Here is a 20,926-nt window from a genome sequence, read left to right as displayed (position 1 = left end):
GCCTCGTTTGCCCCCGCCTGGACACAGCTTTAGGAAGATCTGAGGCGGGGAAGGAATTCATTAAATTCCTAACCGTGTGGCTAAAACGCCGCCGGTATAAAGCTCAAGCTGTGGTTACAGATGGTGAGCTTAGATGCTTTGTAAAGTTCTGCCCTGTGTTTTGGGGGAAGCGCAGGATCTTTACAAACCTGCCCTGAAACCTCCTACCCACACAGTGTTCATAATGTGAGCTGGTCAGAACGTCTTCAATAATATATTTCTTGCTTGGTCCTTTTTATTTCCAATCAAAATACTCTTCTCGCAGCCTGGCGATTTCCAAAGACCTACAGCTTCTAATGAAGGGAGGTTTGCTAAGGTCCAGGGTGGTCTCCTTAGTCAGGTTGAGGAAGAGAGTTTGAAATAAACCCCCTAATAATAACTTCCACCCTGCAATAGCTGTCCCAACATGATTGGGTGTCATGAAAAACACTCCGCAGTTTTTGTTCCTGTGTGGAACAAAAACAAATGCTGAAAACTCGAAAGAAATTGTGAAACAGAATTGTCGACTGCAGCCTGATCTAATCGGCTCATACGCTGGTTCACACCGGATTAGTTAACACAGACAGAAAAAACCCCACACTTTTATTTTCCTAATGACACTCATCAAACTCGGTGTTTATATTAACAACCTTTGCAAGGACTTTGACTACCTGCTCATCTCCCTGACACTTTTCATAGCGGATGTAAGACTGCCCTGGCATGCTGACAGTGGTTTGTTCCCTTCACGATGGTGGTGATGACTGCAGAAGGGGAGGAGGAACGAGCCCCCCCCCCCCAAAAAAAGGGATGAGTGGCCTTCATGGCAGGAAGGAAATGCATGTATCTGTATGTGGAGATAGCAAAACAAGCGAATATTTCCTTCAACATTCCTCCCCCTTGAGCACACACCCATTGCCTGGAGCTACAGGAGGCAAAAGTGTGTGGGAGCCTTTTGGTAAGGTATTGGCAAAACATCTCTGTCCTCATTAGGGCATCAAGGTATGCAGGGTGGCAAGGAAGACCTGAATTAGAGCAGGCTGCCGGGATTCGAGTCACTGGGATGGGCTTCCTCGCTCCAAAGCTGCCCGACTGCCGCTGGCAAAGGGGCTCCACCTCAACAGGGCTGAGCCTGGAAATCTCCTTACACTTGGCTCCCACCTCAGCCTTTCTCGCAATTGCCTTATTCTTAAAGCATTACCCCTGCGGGATCCGTCCCAGCTTTTTTTTCCCCCTCTCTTTCCAGAAAATGCGCCAACAGAGAGTCCATCTCGCTGGTCACTGTGAATCCAATCGAGTTGGCTGCTTCTGCATCAGGCTTTGCAAGGGGACCACTAAAGCTGCCCTCCACTGCGTAAGAAGAGTCCAAACACTGACCGTACAGATATTACAGTGAATTCAGGGGAGCAGGATCTGCTCTCCCCAGGTATGACCCACTCTGTTTAGAAACCAGGAGTGAATTCAGCTCTCCAACAGAGGATCCACCTTTGTTTTTTACTGGCATGTGTGCAAACAGGATTTGATTCTAAGGGAGGAGAACCATATGGACTGAAGATGTGCACACAGAGAGGGTGTAGATCACACCTGCTTCGGGCAGAAAGGAAATGACTGTCCAAGGGGCAAGGTGATGGGGGATGGAGTCCAAAGAAGGAACAAACCCAACTGCATTTTAATTGCAGCAGGCAACAGCTCACCAAACCCACCCGCTTTTTCCTTCGTGTTTTCCTTGCACTCTAAGGCTGCAGCCACCAGAGGTCAATGTGACCACATCAACCTCAACCAGTTGTTGGGTGCTGCATAGAGCGCCTTTGAAACTGGCACCACAAACAGAAATATGAAGTAGGTAGCGTTTTCCACCTCTTGGGAAATAACTTTGGGGTAGGTTTCCACGTATACCAACATTCAACGCATTAATCACCATGTGACCTCAGCACTATCCTGGAAAAAAGGGCTTGAGAATGACAATAGCCCCAATTAGCATCCCGCAGACACTCTGATTTGAGACTCTGTTACTTGCCTGTGGTCCTACAGGACCCCACAAATGCTCCAGTCACTCCGCACATGTCTCATACTGCTGGTTTCAGTGTCACTCGGGTGTTCTCACCAGTCCCAGACCTGCCTTGTTAGCAACAAGTGGAAATGGGCTACCTGTCCTCCCCTGAGTCCCACTTCTGCTCCCTGGGGCGTAAGGTCTGTCACAGTGAATAAGGTCTGCCACAGATCCAGCCTGGCTGAATAAAAGGAGTAGCCGACCTGCAGCCAGAGGAAGTCAAATGGGTTAAATGAGCAGGGTCATCAATCTGGATTAGAAGTCAGACAGGGAAGATGGAACTGCGCAGAACAGAGATCAATATGTCTAGATAGCTTTGTAGCAGCCAGCCGTTCCTCTGCACTCCCATGCGTACCAGCTACCTTCTCCTCTCCATCTCACCTATGTCCTCCCCTAGACCTCCTCAAACAGTCACCGAGAGGCCCTTTCCATCCTAGCCTCCCAACTGCTTTATCAGCTATGTGGACACCCAATTAGCCAGAGCAAATAAAACACTCCCCCCTCCAGCAGAGCTCCAGCCTCACCTCCAGCCTTGTGGGATGTCAGGTTTCCCTAGACGAGAGACTTCTTCTCCAAGAAGACTCCACTGGACTACAGGATCATCAGTGGTCCTCTGCCCAAAGCTAGCCAGCTGCCCAGACCAAGCATGTTTTCACCATTTCATATGAGTACTACCTTAGGATGGGAGCAAAGACAGACCAGAACACAAACCCTGCCTTGTGTTTGCAGGGCAGCTGAAGTCAAAGACACTGAGACAGTGAGACTCACCAGCACCAGCTCAGATGCCATCACACAGATGAGCAAACTGACTGTGAGCAGTTTGAATTCAGAAGAATAAATTGCCACCAAGAGATTAGCTGCTTAGCTGGGAGCTCTGCTCAGCCCACTTCAGAAATATTCTGCTCCCTCATGCAGCTTCGACAGGAGGGAAGGAAGGAGCATAGATGGAAAACACCACTTCCAGCTTCCCTTCCTCCTCCCTGAGATGATCAAAGTCCCGTGTGGCTCCTCTCCCGAGCTGGTACACAAGCATGCCCCAGGGTCTTTGGCAGCCAGAGTCCCTAAAAGACACTGTCAGGCTGAGACTGGCCAGATGTTGACGGAGAAGAGGCAGGAGGGTGTGATAGCGTCCCATAACACCCGTGACACTAAACATGTGCCATATCAGGGAAGGGGACAGGGTTCACGTGTCAGGCAAGGAAGATGCTGCTTTTTCAGACCTACCAGCAAATTTGCTCCATAAAGCAACAGACAACCTAAATTAAGTCCCCCAAAACTCCCTTCTGCTACAATAGTTGGAGCTTTGAGGGCCCAGGTTGGCGGTGTACGTGAGAAGGCGTGTTGGCTTTTCAGCCTGCAACCCATCAAAGCTCCAGCAGCAACTGTCAGAGGACGCATCCTGGTGCACCTGGCCTTGCAGTTCATGGTTTGGGCAACAAACCCCAGCTTGGTGGTTTTCTAGCCCCAGGAATACCCGAGTGCCCTAGGGAGGGCAATGCAACTGCAAGAGAGGGAGGCATGCTGAGACTTTGCTGGGGTTTCAGCAGGCCGGGACCTTTTCCCCTTGGCTGGAGAGCAAACCTGTCCAGGACACAGACAGGGAAAAGAGCTGAGCTCATGCTAACAGGGGCAAAGTGTCTCCGAAGAGGGCAAAGAGCAGCCAAGTGCCACCAGCACTTGTAACACCGCTCCAGAGCCATAGGGTGGCACCACCCCACCGTCCAAGCCCTTGGGGGAGGAGGTGGCTGGGCAAAGCCCAAAAGTTTTGGGTCAGCGTGGCCTTCTGCTGGAGCCCTTACAAAGGGAAGGATGTGGAGAGCCAAGGGCTGTCCCTGTTCCTGCCACGCAGACCTGCCAGGGTTCCTTGCTCCTGAGTGCTGAGGCCCTTCCCAAGTCTTTCCACTCTGAAGATGCTGGACCCACATCAACATGCACGCACACCCCTCCATCACTGCCCTGACCTACGCTGGGCCCAGCTCTTCTCATCCTACAGCTGATCGGAGATCGCTGCTGCACTAAGCCAGGCCCAGGTTTAACTGTGGGACAGCAAAGGGGCCATAACTCCCCTCTGCTCCCCTTAATTCTGCCTAATGGGGCGTGCTCCAGGGCATCTGTCAGAGGTGGGTCTGCACAGAGCACCCCTGCATCCACGTTCAGCCGTGGGCCAAGGACTACAAAACCAAAGCTGAGACCCGACAAACTCGGTACAGATGTGGCCCAGAGCAGTTAGGTGCCAGAGGTGAAGGCGAGAGCACAGCATCTTGGACCTCATTTCCTTCTCCGCATACCACCGTGGCCACACCAGATGCCCTGCAGGATGTGACCCTAGATAACGCGGGAGGTCTTGCAGCCCTTCTGCCTGCTGCACGGGATCTGTGCTGGAGCTGTCGTGGCTGAACATGGTGTGATTTGTAACCTTCCCTGAAGCGCTCCTCTGCGTCCGGCGTTCCCAGAGCTCCCCATTCCTGTGTCCCAAAGCCAACATACCCAGCTACCTCCCCGCCTTGGCCTGAGTGGCTCTTTGCCCTTCGGACTGTCCTGCAGAGACCAGCATCAGCCAAAACCAGAGACAACCATGGGAGGAATCAAAGCCTGGGGCGCAGCAGGAGCCGTGCCTCACTTCCCAGGAACCCAACCGCAGCCTCCCCGCTAGACCAGACCTTCGCAAGCCCCCGGAACGTAACCCCAGCCCCCCTGGGAGCTGGATGCCCATTTCCCAAGGGAAGGAGTCGCGCCCTGCCCCAGGGATGCGATCCCCCCGGGGGCCGAGAGCTGCAGACAGACGCTAGCTGGAGCCCGCCCAAGAGCAACGAGCTTTCCAAGTCCTTTGCCTTTCTTGGGGGGGGGGGTCTGGTAGTCACATAAACAGGAAAAGCCTGGCCGTTCCCCCACCGCTTTCCACAGCTCTGCCTCCCTCCCCTCCTCTCCCGCATGCTACAAGCCCCAGCGTTGGGCTGCTTGGCCCCCACGGGAGGAGCTGCCGGCTGGCCCCTGACCTCCAGGCTCCATATTTCCTGCGGCAGCCGAGGAGGGAGACGAGGCCCCTTCTTCCAGACGCTGGGGTTGGGCGTAAAGGGGCCTCTGCGGGCCAGCCCGCGGCGGGGAGGAAAGGTCACGGTGGTCCTTTGCCAGCGACCCTGGGTCCGAGGAGGCAAAGATGCCAGCTGCCCCCGGAGAGGTGGGAGCATCGCTGGGACAGGGAGCCTGCGGCCGAAATGACAGGGCGAGGGCCACACTGCCGTCCCGGCCCCGCAGCCAGCGCTCCAAACCCTTCTTTATCTCCTGGCGCTTATTTTTAAAAGCTTTGTGGCATTTCCTCCTAAAACCAAAAGGCAGCCACGCTGGGTCAGGGCGGCTGCCCAGGAGGGACCAGAGCTGGTGCCTGCAGGAGAAGCCTGCAGCTTCTTCTCCAGCTCACGCAGTCACCCTTGCAGCGCTGGTAACCCTCGGCAAGCTAAGCCCAGCCACAGGAATAGGTGCCCGTCCTAAGATCAAAAAGCTGGGACTGGTTCCTAGGAGGGTGCTACATCTTTCCCCTAGTCCCTCTAGGGAGGACTGAGCTAAGACAGGCGTCCCCTGTCCCTCCGCATGTCTCCCATGGGTCATCACGGGGAGAGGGACTGAGATGTCCAGAGGCGAATGGAGAGATAAACCGAGCCTTGCCGCAGATACTCGGCTTGAGAGGCAGCTCCCAGGGTCCTGGTCCATGCTTGGACTCCATGCCAGCCCTGGCTTGTAAAAGCCCAGGATGCTGGCCAGATGTGATGCCCGCTCTTCACATGCGATGCCTGGCAGGAGGTGCCTGCTGCCCAGGGGAGAGCGGGGAGGGGGGATGGCATCCCGGATGGAAACCTCTGGCATGCCTCTGTGCTGATCTCCGCTCTGCCCTGGAATGCGCCCGCCAGCAGCATGTGGGAAAGTGGAGTCAGCAGAGACCTTGGATGTGTCAGCTCCCCGGCTGAGTAAACAAGAGGAGCCCTGGCAAGCGTTCAGCCCCAAGCATCCGAGACCTTGAAAAAAGGGGGCTGGAGATGGGGAGGTTCTTCTGTCCCCTCCATGCTCAACCTCTGCAAGATATCTCCTAACCTCTCCCCTACCTCAGGTGCTAATGCCACCTCCTCTCACCCCTACCACGTCTGGAGAAGTGTGGGGAGAGCCTCTCCCTGAGGCGTTTCCAGCACCCCGCTGTCAGATCTAACATCCCGGGAGGAAAAGGTCCCTGGGAGAGACACTGCCACAAAAAGAAAGGTCTGGAGAAGAGGTGGGATAAAAGGATTTATGACCCCCACCACCTCCCTGCACACCCATCCATGCCCCTTGGCCACCTCCCAGACAGCAGGGAGCGCAGAGCATGGGGAGAGCTTCCACCAGCAGTACTGGCACTGCCTTGGCAAGCGCAGTGATGGCCGGGACGCAGAGGCACGTTACAGCTCCCAGATAAATACCTCCGGGGCGCCAGCTGGGGACATTCCCACCAGGGATGCCAGCTCCAGCCACCCTCCCTGCAGGTTTTGCAGGCTCAAAGAGAGGCTGCAGAACAACAGGTTTCCCCAGTGCCGGTTGGAGACATGCTCCCACCTCTCTTCGGGTTGCCGGCGTTGCCTCCCTCATCTCCTCCGTAAAGCGCGCCCACGTGAGACGGTCCCCGTCCCCTCTCCGCCCAGGCACGGGAGCCTGGTTTGGGGTCTAGGGAAGAGGGATGGGTTAAGGAAGGTGTTTGTGCATGTCCCGCATCCCACTGGTGGACCCCATCGTCTCCTGGTGGGGTGAGCTCCCGTGGCGGTGGCGCTGGGAGGTTGTGCTTGCCTTCTGGCCACCGTCCCGTGTCCCCTATCGCTCCTCGGCAGGCGCGGACTCCCAGAGAATGAGCCATTGTTCCCCGGCCCTGCGGCCTCTTCCTGTCCCCGTAGGGCTGCGAGACAAACAAAAGCAGAGCCAGACGTTGTGGGGAGGAGGCTGGACCTGCTCCCCTCCTCCAGATCCCGCAGCAACCCCGCAGGCAGGCAGGCAGACAGACAGACGGATGCCCGCCTTGGGGGAATGGGCAGGGACACCCCTATTTTTAGCCGCTTCTGCATCCCCACCCCCTTCCTTCCGTGGGCCAAAAATACATGGGCTGGATGGACAGGCAAAATCATTACGATAAAAGGGTTGTCCAGGCGTTGTGTCCAACTATTCCCCTGGCTTTCAGCTCTTCCCTTTGGCCAGGACAGGTTCCTCATGCATGGTCTCCCTCTCCCGCCATGGATGACTTAACTCTCCATGCCCATCCCTCAACTCTCCATCCCCATCCCTCGTTCCCTATATCCCCACATCCTCCCTCTGCACATCACACCCTTCCTCATCCCTGCGCCCTGCTCCCCGTCTGCTCCATGGATGCATCCCCCATCCCTTGACAGTCCCCTCTCCCATGCCACACCAACGCTGGGGACCTACTCCCTTCTCTTGAGACCCCCCCAGTTCCTCCTTTCCCTAAAGCGCCTTCCCCCACCTCCTCATGCAATTAATTTCCAACAGGGTCTTTTCCCCCAGAGGCCCCCCCAGTTTCCCACTCCTAACCCCCATCCTCTGTGCACCCTCCCTCCCCACTGCATCCCTCCTACCCTCACCATCTCCCCCTTTCTCTCCTCACCCCAGCAACCTCCATCCCAGCTCCCTCCAGCCTGCACCAGCTTTCAACTCCTGCAGATGTGCTGCCACTCCTTATCCTGCTGAGGGAACGTATTTGGGGGAGGGCAAACAGACCCCCAGATGCCCCTGCACACAGAGAGCTGCTTCTCCAAGCAGCAAAATATTATCTGAGCCCTCCTGGTCCCTCCTGCGCTTCCTTAAGGTCTATGAAAAGGAAGCAGAGAATCAAGTGGTGTTGGGGGGAGGGTGTTCTGGGGAGACGTAATGTACATACGTAAATATATACATCTCCTTTCCCACTGCCTGGAATCACAGAGGTGTTTCCAGGCCACAGGCAGCTGTTCCTGGATTGCTTCTGGTTTATGCAACATCCTCTCTCCCCTCCCGGCCATGTCCCAACCCCCCCCCTTCCGTCTCCTCTGCGCCCGGCGGAAATTCGGAGGGAGAGCGCAGACTGGGGTCTGTCCCAGGGTCTGTCCCTCCATCCTTCTTTCCACAACACCCCCCAACACCCCTACAGCACCCCACATCTCCGGCCAGTGAACAGGACTGGCATACGAGGAGGAAACTGAGGAGGGTGGGAGGAGGAAGAAGGATGAAAACATTTGGGATAGGAGGAGATGGGCAGAGGGAGGGAGGCAGCCCGCCAGCAAGCCTGGGAACTCATCCCTACCTCCTCCTGGGCTTTGGCAAACCCCGAGGCTTTGAGTTCCCAGCACAGCTCCCGGGGGGAAAAGCCCCCCCAACTCCTTGCAAACCCCACAAGAGGGACGTGGTCAATCCCATTCCTTCATCCTCCCGCTGCTCCAGGGGAGGGGAGCTGGAGGAATTGGTGGCGGAAATTAGAAATGGACTTTTACAGAGGTCGACCCACCCTCTTCTAGCATGAGTGGGTCTAAACCGATGCTGCTGCCTGCCTGGTGGTGCTCACCACAACCCACCCGCTTTCCTGCTCCGGTGCAGCACAAGGATGCCAGGAACCACACTGGTCTGATGCCTCTCCCCACTTATCACAAAGGCTACGGGCACAGAGTGAGGGACCCACAGCACAGCCCCAAAAATGAGCTGAGCCTGGCCCAGCACATCCCCGGGGGTGCTGCCAGAGGAGAAATCATCCCAGTGAAGAAACTACAGAGCATGAGGGATCCAGTGCCCACAAAGCCAGTGCTGGCATCAGACCGAGGATGCTCTGGGCAAGATGCTGGGTGCCTCACACCTATCCCTCGCCCCAGGGTGTCACCTCCTGTCACCACCCCAGCTTGCTCACCCTAAAACCGGCTCTGCCTCCAGCTCATCCCCAGGACAGTGAGACGCAGGCTGAAGGCAGCACCGAGGGCTACAGGCTGGGAGCAGGGAGGAGGGACTTGACAGCACCAGAGTAAGGGGGAGCCGGATGAGGCCACGCCGGGATGCGTGGTGGGGCAGGGGGCCCTAGGGACCCCCCTTCCCACCATGGCAGGGGTCTGTCCCCCACCCCGCTGCTGGCAATAATTCCCATACCCGTGCGGTATGCGCCCTCGCGGCCGCCGTGAGGAGAATGGAAACATCTGGAAGTCACCCGCAGACGAGCAGCACTCCCAGTTAATGAGGAAATATGAGCTGGAGACCCTGGGCAGCAACAGGATATCTGCTTCTTGTGTGCCGAGCGAGGCACCCCCTTCCCACCAAGCCCTCCTTCCCCAGGAAATTTCCAGGGATGGGGCTCTGGGAGCTCTGCCTGGGGCTGCCACGCTCTTGGAGCCCCATCCCTGGAAATTTCCCAGGGAAGGAGGGCAGGCGGGAAGGCAGCAAACAGAAATGGCAGGGAATAGAAAACCAGGGGCAAGCACCCCGTCCATAAGCTGGGATGCCTCTGTCACCTTCCCTTGGCTCCCCCCTGGCACCTGGGAAAGGGAGAAGGGGGATTTTTCTTCTCCGGAGGGGAGTCCTGCATCTGCCTCCTTCGAGCATCAGGTCTGCGAGCAGCAGGGGCTGCAAAGCGAGATGGAAGGAAAGACTGAGCACCTGGAGGTGTGGGGCAGAGACCTCAGCCCCCCCCCCCCAGCATCTGTCCATCCCTCTCTCCATCCCCATCACACTCAGCCACCCATAAGACCTCGGCCCCGCACGGGAGGGATGAGCGCTGGGAAGAAGAGGGGATGCAATTTGTGCAGCCCTGTCTTTGATCTTGTGGGAATCAAAGCAAATCCTCAGCTGGGAAAGCTGCGGGGACGCTTGTCTGCTCCCATGATAAGCCTGATGGCCGGTCTCTCTGTAATGGTGAGACTGGTACTGCTGCCTGGGGCACAGGGTTACAGATGGGATGAAAGATTGGGGTGACTGAAGGTAAATGAGGTAGCTGGGCTGGGAGGGGTCCAGGCATTAGCTCCTGCCCAGGGCACCCATGGGTGGTACAGTGGCTCTGCAGCCCCGTCCAGCCCCACAGCCACCTCTCATTTATCAGCCGAGGTGGCTAAACAGGCTGGGAGGCAGGATTGTATGGATTCGCTTCCCAGGCAGCTGTATATGAAAGAAGGGGGTCTTGGGAGGGTGCAATGCCTGCTAGGGTACAGCTGGTGGGGCCACACCACCTCTGCTCGTACCCAGGCAGCCAGAGGCCAGGATGGGTACTGAGTCCTGGAGCTGGCACGTACCCTGGAGGTCTCCAAAGCACTTCAGTGCCAGCCCCAGAAGGACAAAAGTCACAGCCCGGCTGGCATGGCCGCAAGACCACAAGGTTTGGGGAGGCGTGCTGAAGAGGGGGGATTTCCAGCTGCTTTTCTGGAAACGGAGCCCGTCCTGGCCCGGAGCGCAGAGATGCTTGGAGCAGGGGTGAAGAGGAGGAGGAGGAGGCAGCGGAGAGCCGGCTGCCCCGCGAGGAGCGGAACGTGGCCCCTGTCCCATCTGGAAGAGATTTGTTCTGCATTCCCCGGCGGAGGCGGCTGCCGTCGCCCGGGCTCCGCTCTCTGCCGCAGCCCCCGCTGCAGGGCACAGCGATGGGGGTGAGGGGAGTGAGGGGGAGCCCCTTGGGCTGGGGGGGAGATGCCCTGGTGGGCCATGCAGAGGGAGGAGATCCAAAGAAAGTGTGTTTTCTTGCCTCTCCCACCACCCCCATTGGCTTCCTATGAGCCATGGGGGAAGAGATGCCTACCACACCTCTGGCAAGCAGGGAGGATGCACGTCAGGATTTCTTCTCCTTTACCCTCTGGTGGCACAGCTCACCCCCCCCAGCCCTGAGCTCCCATCTCCCTCCAAGACATAGACCCATTTAGAAGTATCACCAAAATGCACAGTCCGTGCGCTCTTAATTCCTAATGGAGAAGACCTCCACAGAAGGCAGAAACCCCAACCATCCCATTTCACAGAGGAGAAGCCTGAGGCCAAGAGGCTGAGAACGGTGCCAAAACCCTACTGCTGCTTATCAAACCTCTAAGCAATAAGATGCTCCAGCCCAGGCAGCCAAGCACAAGCCTACTGAGCCTAGCAAAAGGCCAGGCTCCATTTTGACATCTCCTCTGCAGACATCTTGTCAACCCTTCAGCCAGGCCCTGCTTAACCCCAACAAGTCTCATCTCGCCTTCACCAGCGGAGACACCTCCCTTCTCCTCCACAGGGCCCTGAATAGGTGCTTTTGCCTGGCCAAGTGCTCCCCAGCAGAGCCACCGACTCTCGTCTGGAGGCCATGAGGGTCACCGATGGCACCAGTGATGCTGTGCCCACCAGCAGGTTCCCCCTCATTGGCACTGATAGGGTCTTCTGCCCTGTGACCATCAAGGGACGAGGCAATGAAGCATGATGCCAGAGGGATGTGGTGTCCCATGTGTGGGCAGAAACCCTCCCCGGTGCTACAAAAGAGGACCTCCTTGAATTTACCCACTGCCACCCCCTCACCCTGGTCTGATGTGCTGCTGCTGATACGACACTTGTCCTGACCCCGTAACGCTTGTCCTGACCCCGTAACGAACGCCGACCTGGCCCACACGGCCTTTGCGGAGGCCGTTATCCTGCTAACACTCAACCCAACGCTACCCACAGGTCCTGGCATGACCACCCACCCCCAGACCCCATTCCTGGTTGGCAGCATCACACCACGGGCACTGGCGACCTCCCATCCAACATGGGACGGGATGACCCTATGCGATACCCAAGGGGTCACACACACACAGGGGGCAAACTCCTTTCCTTTGCCCCCCCAGCCATGCTCCCTGAACCAGTTTAGCCAGCAACCTGGGCTTCCCCCTTCCCCCAAATCCAATGAAGCGGGCGCCTGGGAGCGGGAGGCAGCCGATGCTGGAGGACGGGAAATGGCACTGGGGAAGTGGGGAGGAGGGCGGGGGGGAGCGGCAGAGAAGTTCCTGAAGTTTTCTGTCCTGGATAGTTGGAATAAATCTCATTTTCTCTGGTCTCCTTGCCGAGGCGAGGATTGGCTCGGCGGTGCTGCAGCCCGCCCTCCTCCTTCCCACGTCCCCTCCCCGCCAGCTTCGCTCCCTCTCTCCCGTGGCATCGGGGCGTCAGCCTGGGAGAGCCAGCCTTGGGGGGACAGCCGTGGGAAAAGGGAGGGGGGCATGCCTCCCCTTTCTTCCCCCGTCCGCTCGGGGACGCAGCGCCGGTAAGCCTCGGAGCAAGTTACAGGGGCCCACGGGGAGTGTTTCCCAACTTTTCGGCCGGAGGACGGGGGGAAAAAAAATAACCCTGGTTCGGAAGAGGTAAATCCTTGAAAGTTTTGATTCCTCAGTTTGTAGAGCTGGCGGGGTGGGTGGTTCGGGAGCAGAAGGAAAAGGGTGGAGAGGGTGGTTGGAGAGGGGAGAAGCAGGAGGGGCGGCAAGGCAATGGAGACGGGAAGGATGGTGAAAAAGAAAGGGAGAAGAAGGCAGGAATGCAACAGGAAACCGGGAGGAAGGAAAGCGGGAGCGAGGAGAGGGGAGACCAGCCGGGGAGGGGGGAAGTCAGGAGAGAAGAGGGGTGAGGAGGGGATCCCAAGGATGGGGGAAGGCAGTGGGGCACCCCCCTCCCACACCCTGCTCTGGATACCCCTCGAAGCCCCACAGGCTTTCAGCGCCTCGATTTTGGGGGTTTGGAGGAAGAAAGGGAGCGCTTTTGGGCAAGGGGGCAGGGAGAGGATGGCTGGAAACCAGCGTGTCTGCTTGGAAAAATACCCTTGTTACACGGAGAGATATAACTATATATATATATATATAGCAGCTGGCAGCATGAGGGTCGGACTCAGGCTTGTCCGCCTACTGCCCGGCACTTCTCCAGGGGAGCTGGAAGAGGCCCAGCCCAGCCAGCCGAGCCCCTTTCCCCCTTTCCCAAAAGCCTGTCCCTGCTGGCTTTCCCCATCCCAGAACAGTGACCCAACGGGGGAGTCTGCCTCCCCTCCTCTGGGTAAAGGGAGGTTTTTCTGCACTCAGGAAAGCTCGGAAAGCCTTCCTGGCCACCCACAATCATTTCCACCCACTCTTTCCCCTGTTGAGACCACCCCAAACATCTCCTCGCCCTCTTTTGGAGTATGTCCCCTCTTTTTTGGGGGGGGGGGGGGTGGTTGTAAGGAGAGGACGAGGAGGGAAGCGGCTGCTTTCAGCAGCTCCAGCCAACTAGACATCTGGATTATTTTCCCCCCCTTTCTGGTTTCCGCTCTTCCCAACAAGCAGAACAGCTCTGGCCATTCCTGGCAAATGGAAAACCAGTGGAAACCAGCTGAACACGGGGGGGAAACGGGGGAGGCCAGGCTGGAAGGAGGAGGAGGAGGTGCCGGCGGTTGGTCTTTGAGGGCAGGGGGCTTCCCAGAGGAGGCGAGGAGGGAGCCAGGGAGAGGATGCCAGGGAAGGGGAGGTCGGGATGGGCTGTGGGCTCGCCGTGCCAGGGGCTGGTGACCGTGGCGGGCTACCGGATGGAAGCAGAGTCCGGACAGACTGGTGGCCAGACGGGAGGTCCCCTTGCCCAGCGGAGGAAAGGAGAGGGCACGGGTCAACCTTTGCCCATAAAATCACGAGTTTCCCTGGCATGGAGGAGTCGGCTTGGCCGGAGGGGAGGGCTCAGAGAGGCACAGCCAGCAGGGAGACGCACCAGGGGCAGAGGGAAGGAGGAAAAGGGGGAGATTGGAGGGAGAAAAAGCCCAAGAGGGCTGCCAGAAACCTGCCATCCAGGTAGGGTTGGGCACCAGCTGCCTCCCTCCCTTCCTCCCTCCCTCCCTCCTCTCCCAGTGCCTGCCAGCAGGCAGGGAGAGCTGGAGGCCAGGAGCTGTTGGCTTGCGTCCCCGTGGTGACCAAGGGACAAGGAAGGAGAAAAGCTTTCCTCCTCCCAGCTCTCCGCTCCATAGTTCTCCAGGCATAGACCAAGGGGATGCTTTCCTCCTGCATCCCTCCTCCCCACCCCATCCCTAGGATGATGCCAGCCCTGGTCCCCTGCAGGGGTCTGCAGGACAGCACTGCTGTGCGGGGGATTTGGGGGGGGGGGGTGTCCACCTCTTAGAGTAGCCCTGCCGTCCTGCAGCACATGCTGAAGGGCTCAGTCCCCACTTCAGGTTTCTCAGGGGCTCCAGTGTGCAGAGGGAAAGGAAAACTCGAGGGCTGTAACTCACCTAATACCCGCTCCCAGGGTCACGCACCTTCCTGGGGGGGACCGCAGGACAACTCAAAGATGGGGTCGCATCTCTCTGCCCGTGGTTCTGAGCCCCCCCCCCCCATTGTGCTGCAGGGACCACCCCAGTGGTTTCCTTGCACTCCAGGAGCCCTGACCCAGTAGCTCTGGGTGGGCTTCTGCCAAGAGAGAAGAAATCGCTCCCCGGTTGTCCTCCCACCCCAAATTTGCCACGTGCCTGGCCCATCCCAGCCGAGAGGCAGAACCGCACGGCCTCCGTGAGGAGGAGGCAGACGTGGGCTGCATAAGCCAGGGAGCTGGGGGGCAGCGGGAAGCCAACCTGCCACCATCCCCGCTGCCACCAGCCACTGCCACCCTGGAGGCAGCCAATGGTACTGGGAGCTGCTGGGGGTGGTTTGTTTTCCCTTCCCCAGGCATTAACCCCTGGCAGATAAGAGGGACCCCGGGTGAGCAAACAAGGCCAGGGCAAGGCAAAAAACACGTGTAGCCAGCCAGGAAAGCAGCTTCATGTCCAGGGCTCCCCTTCTCCAGAGGTTTTGCTACGCTGGCACTGCCTGACTGCTCCGAGGTGATCCGGGGACAGGCAGGCAGCGTGGCAGGGGGAGACGGACGGAGCCACGTAGCGATGGGGGTCCCGGCACACGGGGACTGAGGGATGCGAGGCTCCTGCATCGCCTCTTGGCACGCTGCCCTCCACAGCCGGCCCTGCTGAAGGGACCCAGCTCCATCCCGTTCCCCCAGTCCCTGAGTGGGGACTGAGCCCAGGGAGGGACATGTCCCCAGGTTTGCACCTGGACCATTGATGCTCTGAGGTGCCCCGTGTCCCAAATCCTCTCCTTTCCCCAACCAGCCCTCTCCCTCTTGCCAACACACACCGACGATCCGAGTATCCTCCCCGCTGGCCGGGGAGGTCATTGCCCTGCCGTCCTGCATCCAGCCGCTGCCTGTCCCAGTGCCTCCGGGACCCGCCTGAGTGCAGGAACCCATGCTGCCTTCTCCGACCTCGAGCAATCACCTCCCTTGCCGTGCCTCAGTTTCCCCTGCCTGCAAAGCAGCTGCCCTCCCCGCACCCCTGGCTCCCTGCTGCTCCGACGTGTCTGCCCAGCACCCGGGAGGAGGAGGACAAACAAAACAAATATACAAATATTGCATTTTCTCTCCCCGCCACCCCTCCTTCCCAAGAAGGTCCCCAGGCCTCACCCTCTCCCCAAGGGTTCATCTGAATAGCAAAAAAGGAGGGAGAGGTTTCTTGCCCCGGGAGCCTGGGCAGCCGGGCAGGGCACTGATCCGGGAGGAGGTGCTGCTTAGGAGGGAAATCCTCAGCCTGTATTGCAGCATGGGTCCAGCAAAGCCGCTTTGCAGGCAAGGGAAACTGAGGCACGCCAAGGGAGGTCAGAGGGGTGAGGGAGAGCAGGTGTTTTGCAGGGAAAGCCTTTTTCTTCCTTCCCAAGAGGAGTGCCAAGCGAGGGGGACAGCCGGTAGCAACCTCCCCAACGCTGCTTATGCACTGCCTTTAACCTCCCCAGCCAGTCCCGGGGCTACAGCTGTTGTGGTTGGGAAAATCCTCTCCGAGGGCTTCACCGTTCCTCTTATCTTGTTTAGGTGGCCGACGAGGGGACCGAGGCGCTTGCCCTGCCAGCCCACCCCAAGCTCCCATCACCCGCTGCCCGACCTGTGACCGGCTCCCACTCACCCAGCGGCGGCCGAAGACGGTGGATTAACCCCTAAGCCCGTGGCCAGACACAGCTTCCAGCACCGGGATTGATCCCAGACACCCCGTGGGGACACCTCCGTGCCACCACCGTCCTCGCCACCGGGGACGTACCCTCTGTGGGCGATTTCATGAGCGCGACGTAGTGCAGGGAAGCAGGGGGACCGGCGCCATTCCCACCTGCTGAAAGCCAAGGGGACGTGAGCCGTTCCCCCAAAAGCATCGGAGCAGGAGCGATGGGGAGGCCAGGGATGTGACAGACCACCCCAGTGCTGGAAGCCCATCAAGGGCTGGTTTTGGGGCCTTTTTTTTTTTTTCAAAGGCAGGGGCAAGGCGAGGGGTGCGACATGAGCCTGGGGAAGCTGCCGGTGCTCAGCTGGGTGTCAGGCTCCCACGGCAAGCGGCGGCTGAAGTCGGAGCTGACACCGGACATGATCAGCCCGCCGCTGGGGGACTTTCGGCACACCATGCACGTGGGACGTGGCGGGGACGTCTTCGGGGACACCTCTTTCCTCAGCAACCACGGCGGGGCCGACACGGCCAAAGCCAACAACTTCTTCGCCCGGACGCTGCGGCACGTCCGCCGGACGCCATTGAGGAGCCGGGGCGGTGGGGGCCAAGCGGGGACGTCGCCCGCCCCCCCAGCCGTCTCGCCCATCATCAAGAACGCCGTCTCCCTGCCCCAGCTCAACGAGGGGACGTACGACGGCGGTGGCGGCCGGGGCTTGACCAGCAAGTTCTCCTTCAAAAGTGCCTCCAACAGCTTCTCCAAAACGCACCAGACCTACGGTGAGTGAAGCGCGGGGCAGAGGCTTGTGCCCAGGCACAGTGCATCCTCCGCAGCCCCCCTCCATCGCTCCGTGCCTCAGTTTCCCTGCTGATGGAATTTAGGCTCTCAGCAGAGACAGGACATTTAAGAATCCCCAGCCTTGCTCATCCCTGTGAGGAGATAACCCTAACCTTGCTTTCAACCGCAGTCCTTGCTCCTGCACTTGGAGTTTTCTCCTCCCAGGGTGCCCCCCAAAGTGAGGCACAGATGATTTCTCCTCCTCTCCCTCACCCACAGCCCCACAGAGCTGGCAGCCTGTGTGGTGTCATTGTAAGGGGGTGCCCCACATTTCCCCCCAGCCCTATGCTTTCCCCTTGAGCAGCCTCCTTGAGGAAGTCAAGAGCGTGCTGGAACAGTGGGGCAATGCCCACACCAAGGCTGCGAGGTCAAGGGGACCCATGGCACGGCTTTCCCCACCTCCGTGCAGATGTTCTAACCCTGTCCCTCGCTGTGCCAACCCCTCCATCTCCATGTGGTCCTCAAGGGACTCCAACCCCATTGCGCCCACATCCGTCCTTGCCGGCTCGGGTCCAGGAGGGACCTTTGGGGAAGGGTTGTGGGAAGGACGTGACGGGATAGCTGGGTGGCTCTTCTCCAGCCTCACAGCACTGGGATGTGGTTCAGCTTTTCCCCAGGGAGAGAGGTCTGGAGCGGAGGGTCTCGGGGTGGCGTGGGGATCTGGGGGGACCTGCAGCAGCCTCGGGAGGTGGCTGGGCTCAGAGGGAAAGGCAAGCTGAGGCAATGCTGCCATCTCCTGGTCCCACCTGCCCGGCTCAGCCCCCACCGGCATCTTACCAAGCCCAGCACCCACCTGGAGACCCTCTTCTGTAACTCTGGGCTTTGGAGATGTCCACACAAACACTGGCCTGTCCTTTAAAGGCCAGAGCGTGACCTCTGCCACTTTGGTGGCATTGTCCCTCGTCCCCCACAGATGTAAAGCAGGCTTCCCCCCACCTAGCCATCCCCCCCCACCTCACCCTCCATCCCTTCTGCCTCGCAGGGCTGGAGTCCGGGTTTTGCACCATCCCTCGCGTCCCTCGCTTGGAAAAGGCCCAAGAGAGCACCTTCTCCGGGGAAGCAGAGCTGAAGCGCTCGGACTCCCTGCTCTCCTTCCGCCTGGACCTGGGGCCCTCCCTGATGAGCGAGCTCCTCCAGGTGATGAGCTTCTCCGAAACCAACGGGAACGAGGTGGGGGAAGATGGCCCAGACCTCCTGTGTGGTGAGGGGACCAAGGACGGGGTCCCTCCGGCATCGGGTGCATCCCAGGGAGAGGACAAGGCAATGACCAGTTTCTGGGAACGCTCCGGGCAGAGCAGCCTGTCGGGAGCCAACTCGCTGTCGGGACTGTCGGTCCGTGCCAACGGAGAGGCACACGCCATCGAGGGCACTGGACAGGACCCTGCCTGGGCTTCGGAGCCCGGGGCAGCGCCCAGAGGAATCCCGTGGCAGGGGCACTGGAACGACTGCACCATCGAGGCGGGAGAGTTTGACCGGGCAGCCCAGGTCCTGGCCCGCCATTACGGTGGGACCAGCACCCCGCGGAGCTTGGAGAAGGGCGAGGGTCCCCGGCAAGCCCGGACGCAGGCTTTGTGGGAGACCCCCAGCAGCAGCTCGTGGCGGTCGCAAGTGACAGGGGAGAGCCGGTCCCCTGAGACCACCTGGAACCAAGGAGAGGAGGAGGAGGAGGAGGAGGAGGAGGAGGAGGCCATGCTCTCCAGCCTGCAGCAGGGGTACGCTGGTGCCCGGGGGAGGCGCAGCAATTCCTTCGAGTATGCCGATGAGGAGGAGGAGGAGGATGATGAAGTCAAGGTGTGAACGGCCATCCCTCCGATCGCGGCCCCTCTCCAGAGGCACTGGTGCCGGGGTCTTCACCCTCCTCCCTGTCCCCCAACCTCAGGTGCCAGCGTTGCCAGCAGACCCAGCGGGCGACCTCCTTGCCAAGCTGGGGGCACTGGGCGGGGGATGGAGGGGGGGCAGGAGAAGAGCCCGTCTCCTGGGGGGACTCCCTGGGGCTGGGCCAAGCTGCTGCGGAGGGCTGGTGAGGGCTGTGCATCACAGCGCTGGGCATCCCAGCCCTGCCCCAGCCTCACTGCCGTTAGACATCAAAGGGACATTCCCATTTGCCAAAGAAACCCAAAACCACTTCCTACCCCATCTTGTTCCCCCCCAGCAATCTCTCTCTCTCCCATCCCTCAGCCTGGCCCCACCAACATGTCCAGGGATGTGCCCTGTCCTCCCACCGAAGCCCCCAACTGCCCTCTGCACTGGCACGAGTGCCCTCCTGGAAATATTCACACCAATAGCTCTGGTGTGTAGGGCATGGGGTTCTCCCCAGCTCCAGCTGGTGCGAGACCCTCCCATATAGCACATCTATCTACTGGGGGAGGTCAGCTGGGGGCTCAAGGGGCAGGCAAACCCCACAGAGCTGAGCTTTCTCTTTTTCCCTCCCCCCAAAAAAGCCACGAGCTCAGCATTCAGGAGGTGAGAGCACACACAGAGATAATTGCAGGGATCTTTCCACTTGCCTCCTGCTGCTGAACGTCACTTAGGATGGCTCCTTTTCTGACCCCCGCCCCCTCACAGCAGGGAGGGGAGAAGCTTCTTGGCTAGATGGAGGCAGAGGCGAGGTTATCAGGTCACCAAATTCTGCAGTTTGGGCCCTAAAAACCCCTTCCTTTCCCCCTGCCTCAGAACAAGAAGACTCCCACTCTGCAGCCACTTGGGTCTGCGCCACCTCTTCTCCATCCTTGCCCCCTCTCCTCATTCCCCATGCGCACACCCCATTTTTTCCAGCGCGCCCCTTCCCAGGGGTACGCGCGGAGGATGGCTAATGACCCTCGCCGAGTGGCCCCGGGGTGACGCGGCCACCCTGGAACAAACTGCCCCCCCCACGCTGCCCCGCGTACAAACTGGCCCTCACAGAAGCGCCTTTGTGCCGCAGCATGGAGCCGAGATGCTCGGGGGCTGAGGTCACCGGAGGGACCCTCACAGGACCCCCCTTGTTCTCCGGGACAGGAGGGGGTGTGCGTCGGGGGGGGCCGCAAGGCTCCGCTCCCACGCAGCTCACCCGCCGCCCGCCTGCTTCTGGCGGGGAGCTCGTCAGAGGAGAATAAAGAGGCTCCAGCATGCAGGCGTGTTGTACACGGGAGTGCCGCTCGCAGTCAGGCCATCGAGGTTACGGGCAAGCCCGTTCTCCCTCAGCCTCCCCAAGGCGGCTGCAGCAGTAAGCCGGGGCAGGTGGCAGCTTCAGGGAGTCCCCCAGTTCTGGCCACTGGTAGCCAGCAGGATCAGCCTTATCACCCCTGCACTCTCCGGGGTGAGGACCCTGGCTCTCAGGACAAGCTCCCTCCGCCATCTGCTTCCCAGACCATAACACAAGCTCCAGACCAAAGACCCACATCCGTGGAATATCCTTTCTGCCTCCACTCTGTATCCCATGCACTTATTATTGTCCTTATTAAAACAGTTTTGATACTAACTTCTCCTCTGGTGCCTCCCCTCAGCTGCAGCGACCTTATCGTCTCCCTTGCTGTGTCTGCCGGTGCCCCAGCCACAAAATCCCATCCTCTCCACTCTCAGCAGGATTTTCCAGCACCTCTGGGATCCCTGGATTAACTAGCCCGGTACTTTGCCACTCACCGTGGCTAACACAAAGCAACATCCTATTCGCTCGGCCTCGTGTAGCATGCAGGAAGGTGCAAAGCTTCCTCTCCGGCCCAGCAACAATTCATCTGCAGCCTGAAGCAGATCGGTACCCTTCCCAAGGCTGGCTTGACTTAAAGCCCTTCCAGCCCATCAGACATCCTCTGCCTCTGCGCTCAGGCAGCAGAAAGTCCCGCAGGTTGGGCAGCGAGGAAGGGGAGAGGGAGGACAGGGGCACCGCCACCTTGCCTTGGACCAGGCTCTCCATAAGATGCTCTTCTCTGCTCTCTTCCCACCCAGCCTAAAGTGCCCCAATGTTTGCTTTCACACATCTGTCTCGCTTAAGGCTGGCAAGACGCTTTTTAATTAGAGCAGCAGCTTCTGATAATCAGCACCAATCACCTGTAGTCCCACGCGAGGGACACAGACTGGGAGGTGCTGAGCCATGTAACCCAGCCCCAACCCCGTC

The 20,926-nt window shown here is 59.3% G+C and overlaps 1 protein-coding gene across 2 annotated transcripts; it reads left to right on the top strand.

Moving 5' to 3' along the window:
* The first annotated feature begins 12,096 nt into the window (after positions 1 to 12,096).
* On the top strand, positions 12,097 to 20,293 carry CDC42EP1 (CDC42 effector protein 1). Of its 2 annotated transcripts, none has more exons than XM_069807296.1 (3): positions 12,097 to 12,381; positions 15,878 to 16,775; positions 17,816 to 20,293. In XM_069807296.1, the coding sequence occupies exons 2-3, from the start codon at positions 16,334 to 16,336 to the stop codon at positions 18,628 to 18,630; spliced, it is 1,257 nt and encodes a 418-aa protein (XP_069663397.1). In that variant the 5' UTR covers positions 12,097 to 12,381; positions 15,878 to 16,333; the 3' UTR covers positions 18,631 to 20,293. The 2 variants fall into 2 exon arrangements, with proteins under 2 accessions (XP_069663397.1, XP_069663398.1); XM_069807297.1 differs by having other exon boundaries at positions 12,103 to 12,284.
* Positions 20,294 to 20,926: the final 633 nt, after the last annotated feature.

Source organism: Haliaeetus albicilla, chromosome 19 (assembly GCF_947461875.1).
Source record: "Haliaeetus albicilla chromosome 19, bHalAlb1.1, whole genome shotgun sequence".
NCBI classification, from domain to species: Eukaryota; Metazoa; Chordata; class Aves; order Accipitriformes; family Accipitridae; genus Haliaeetus; species Haliaeetus albicilla.
This window is presented reverse-complemented; position numbering and strand designations above follow the sequence as displayed.

What these genes read in the sequence shown, in the direction of transcription:
- CDC42EP1 (XM_069807296.1), top strand. Translation starts at nt 16,334, where the DNA reads ATGAGCCTGGGGAAGCTGCCGGTGCTCAGCTGGGTGTCAGGCTCCCAC. An exon ending in CAAAACGCACCAGACCTACG is followed by an intron (nt 16,776 to 17,815) that starts GTGAGTGAAGCG and finishes TCTGCCTCGCAG; the next exon opens with GGCTGGAGTCCGGGTTTTGC.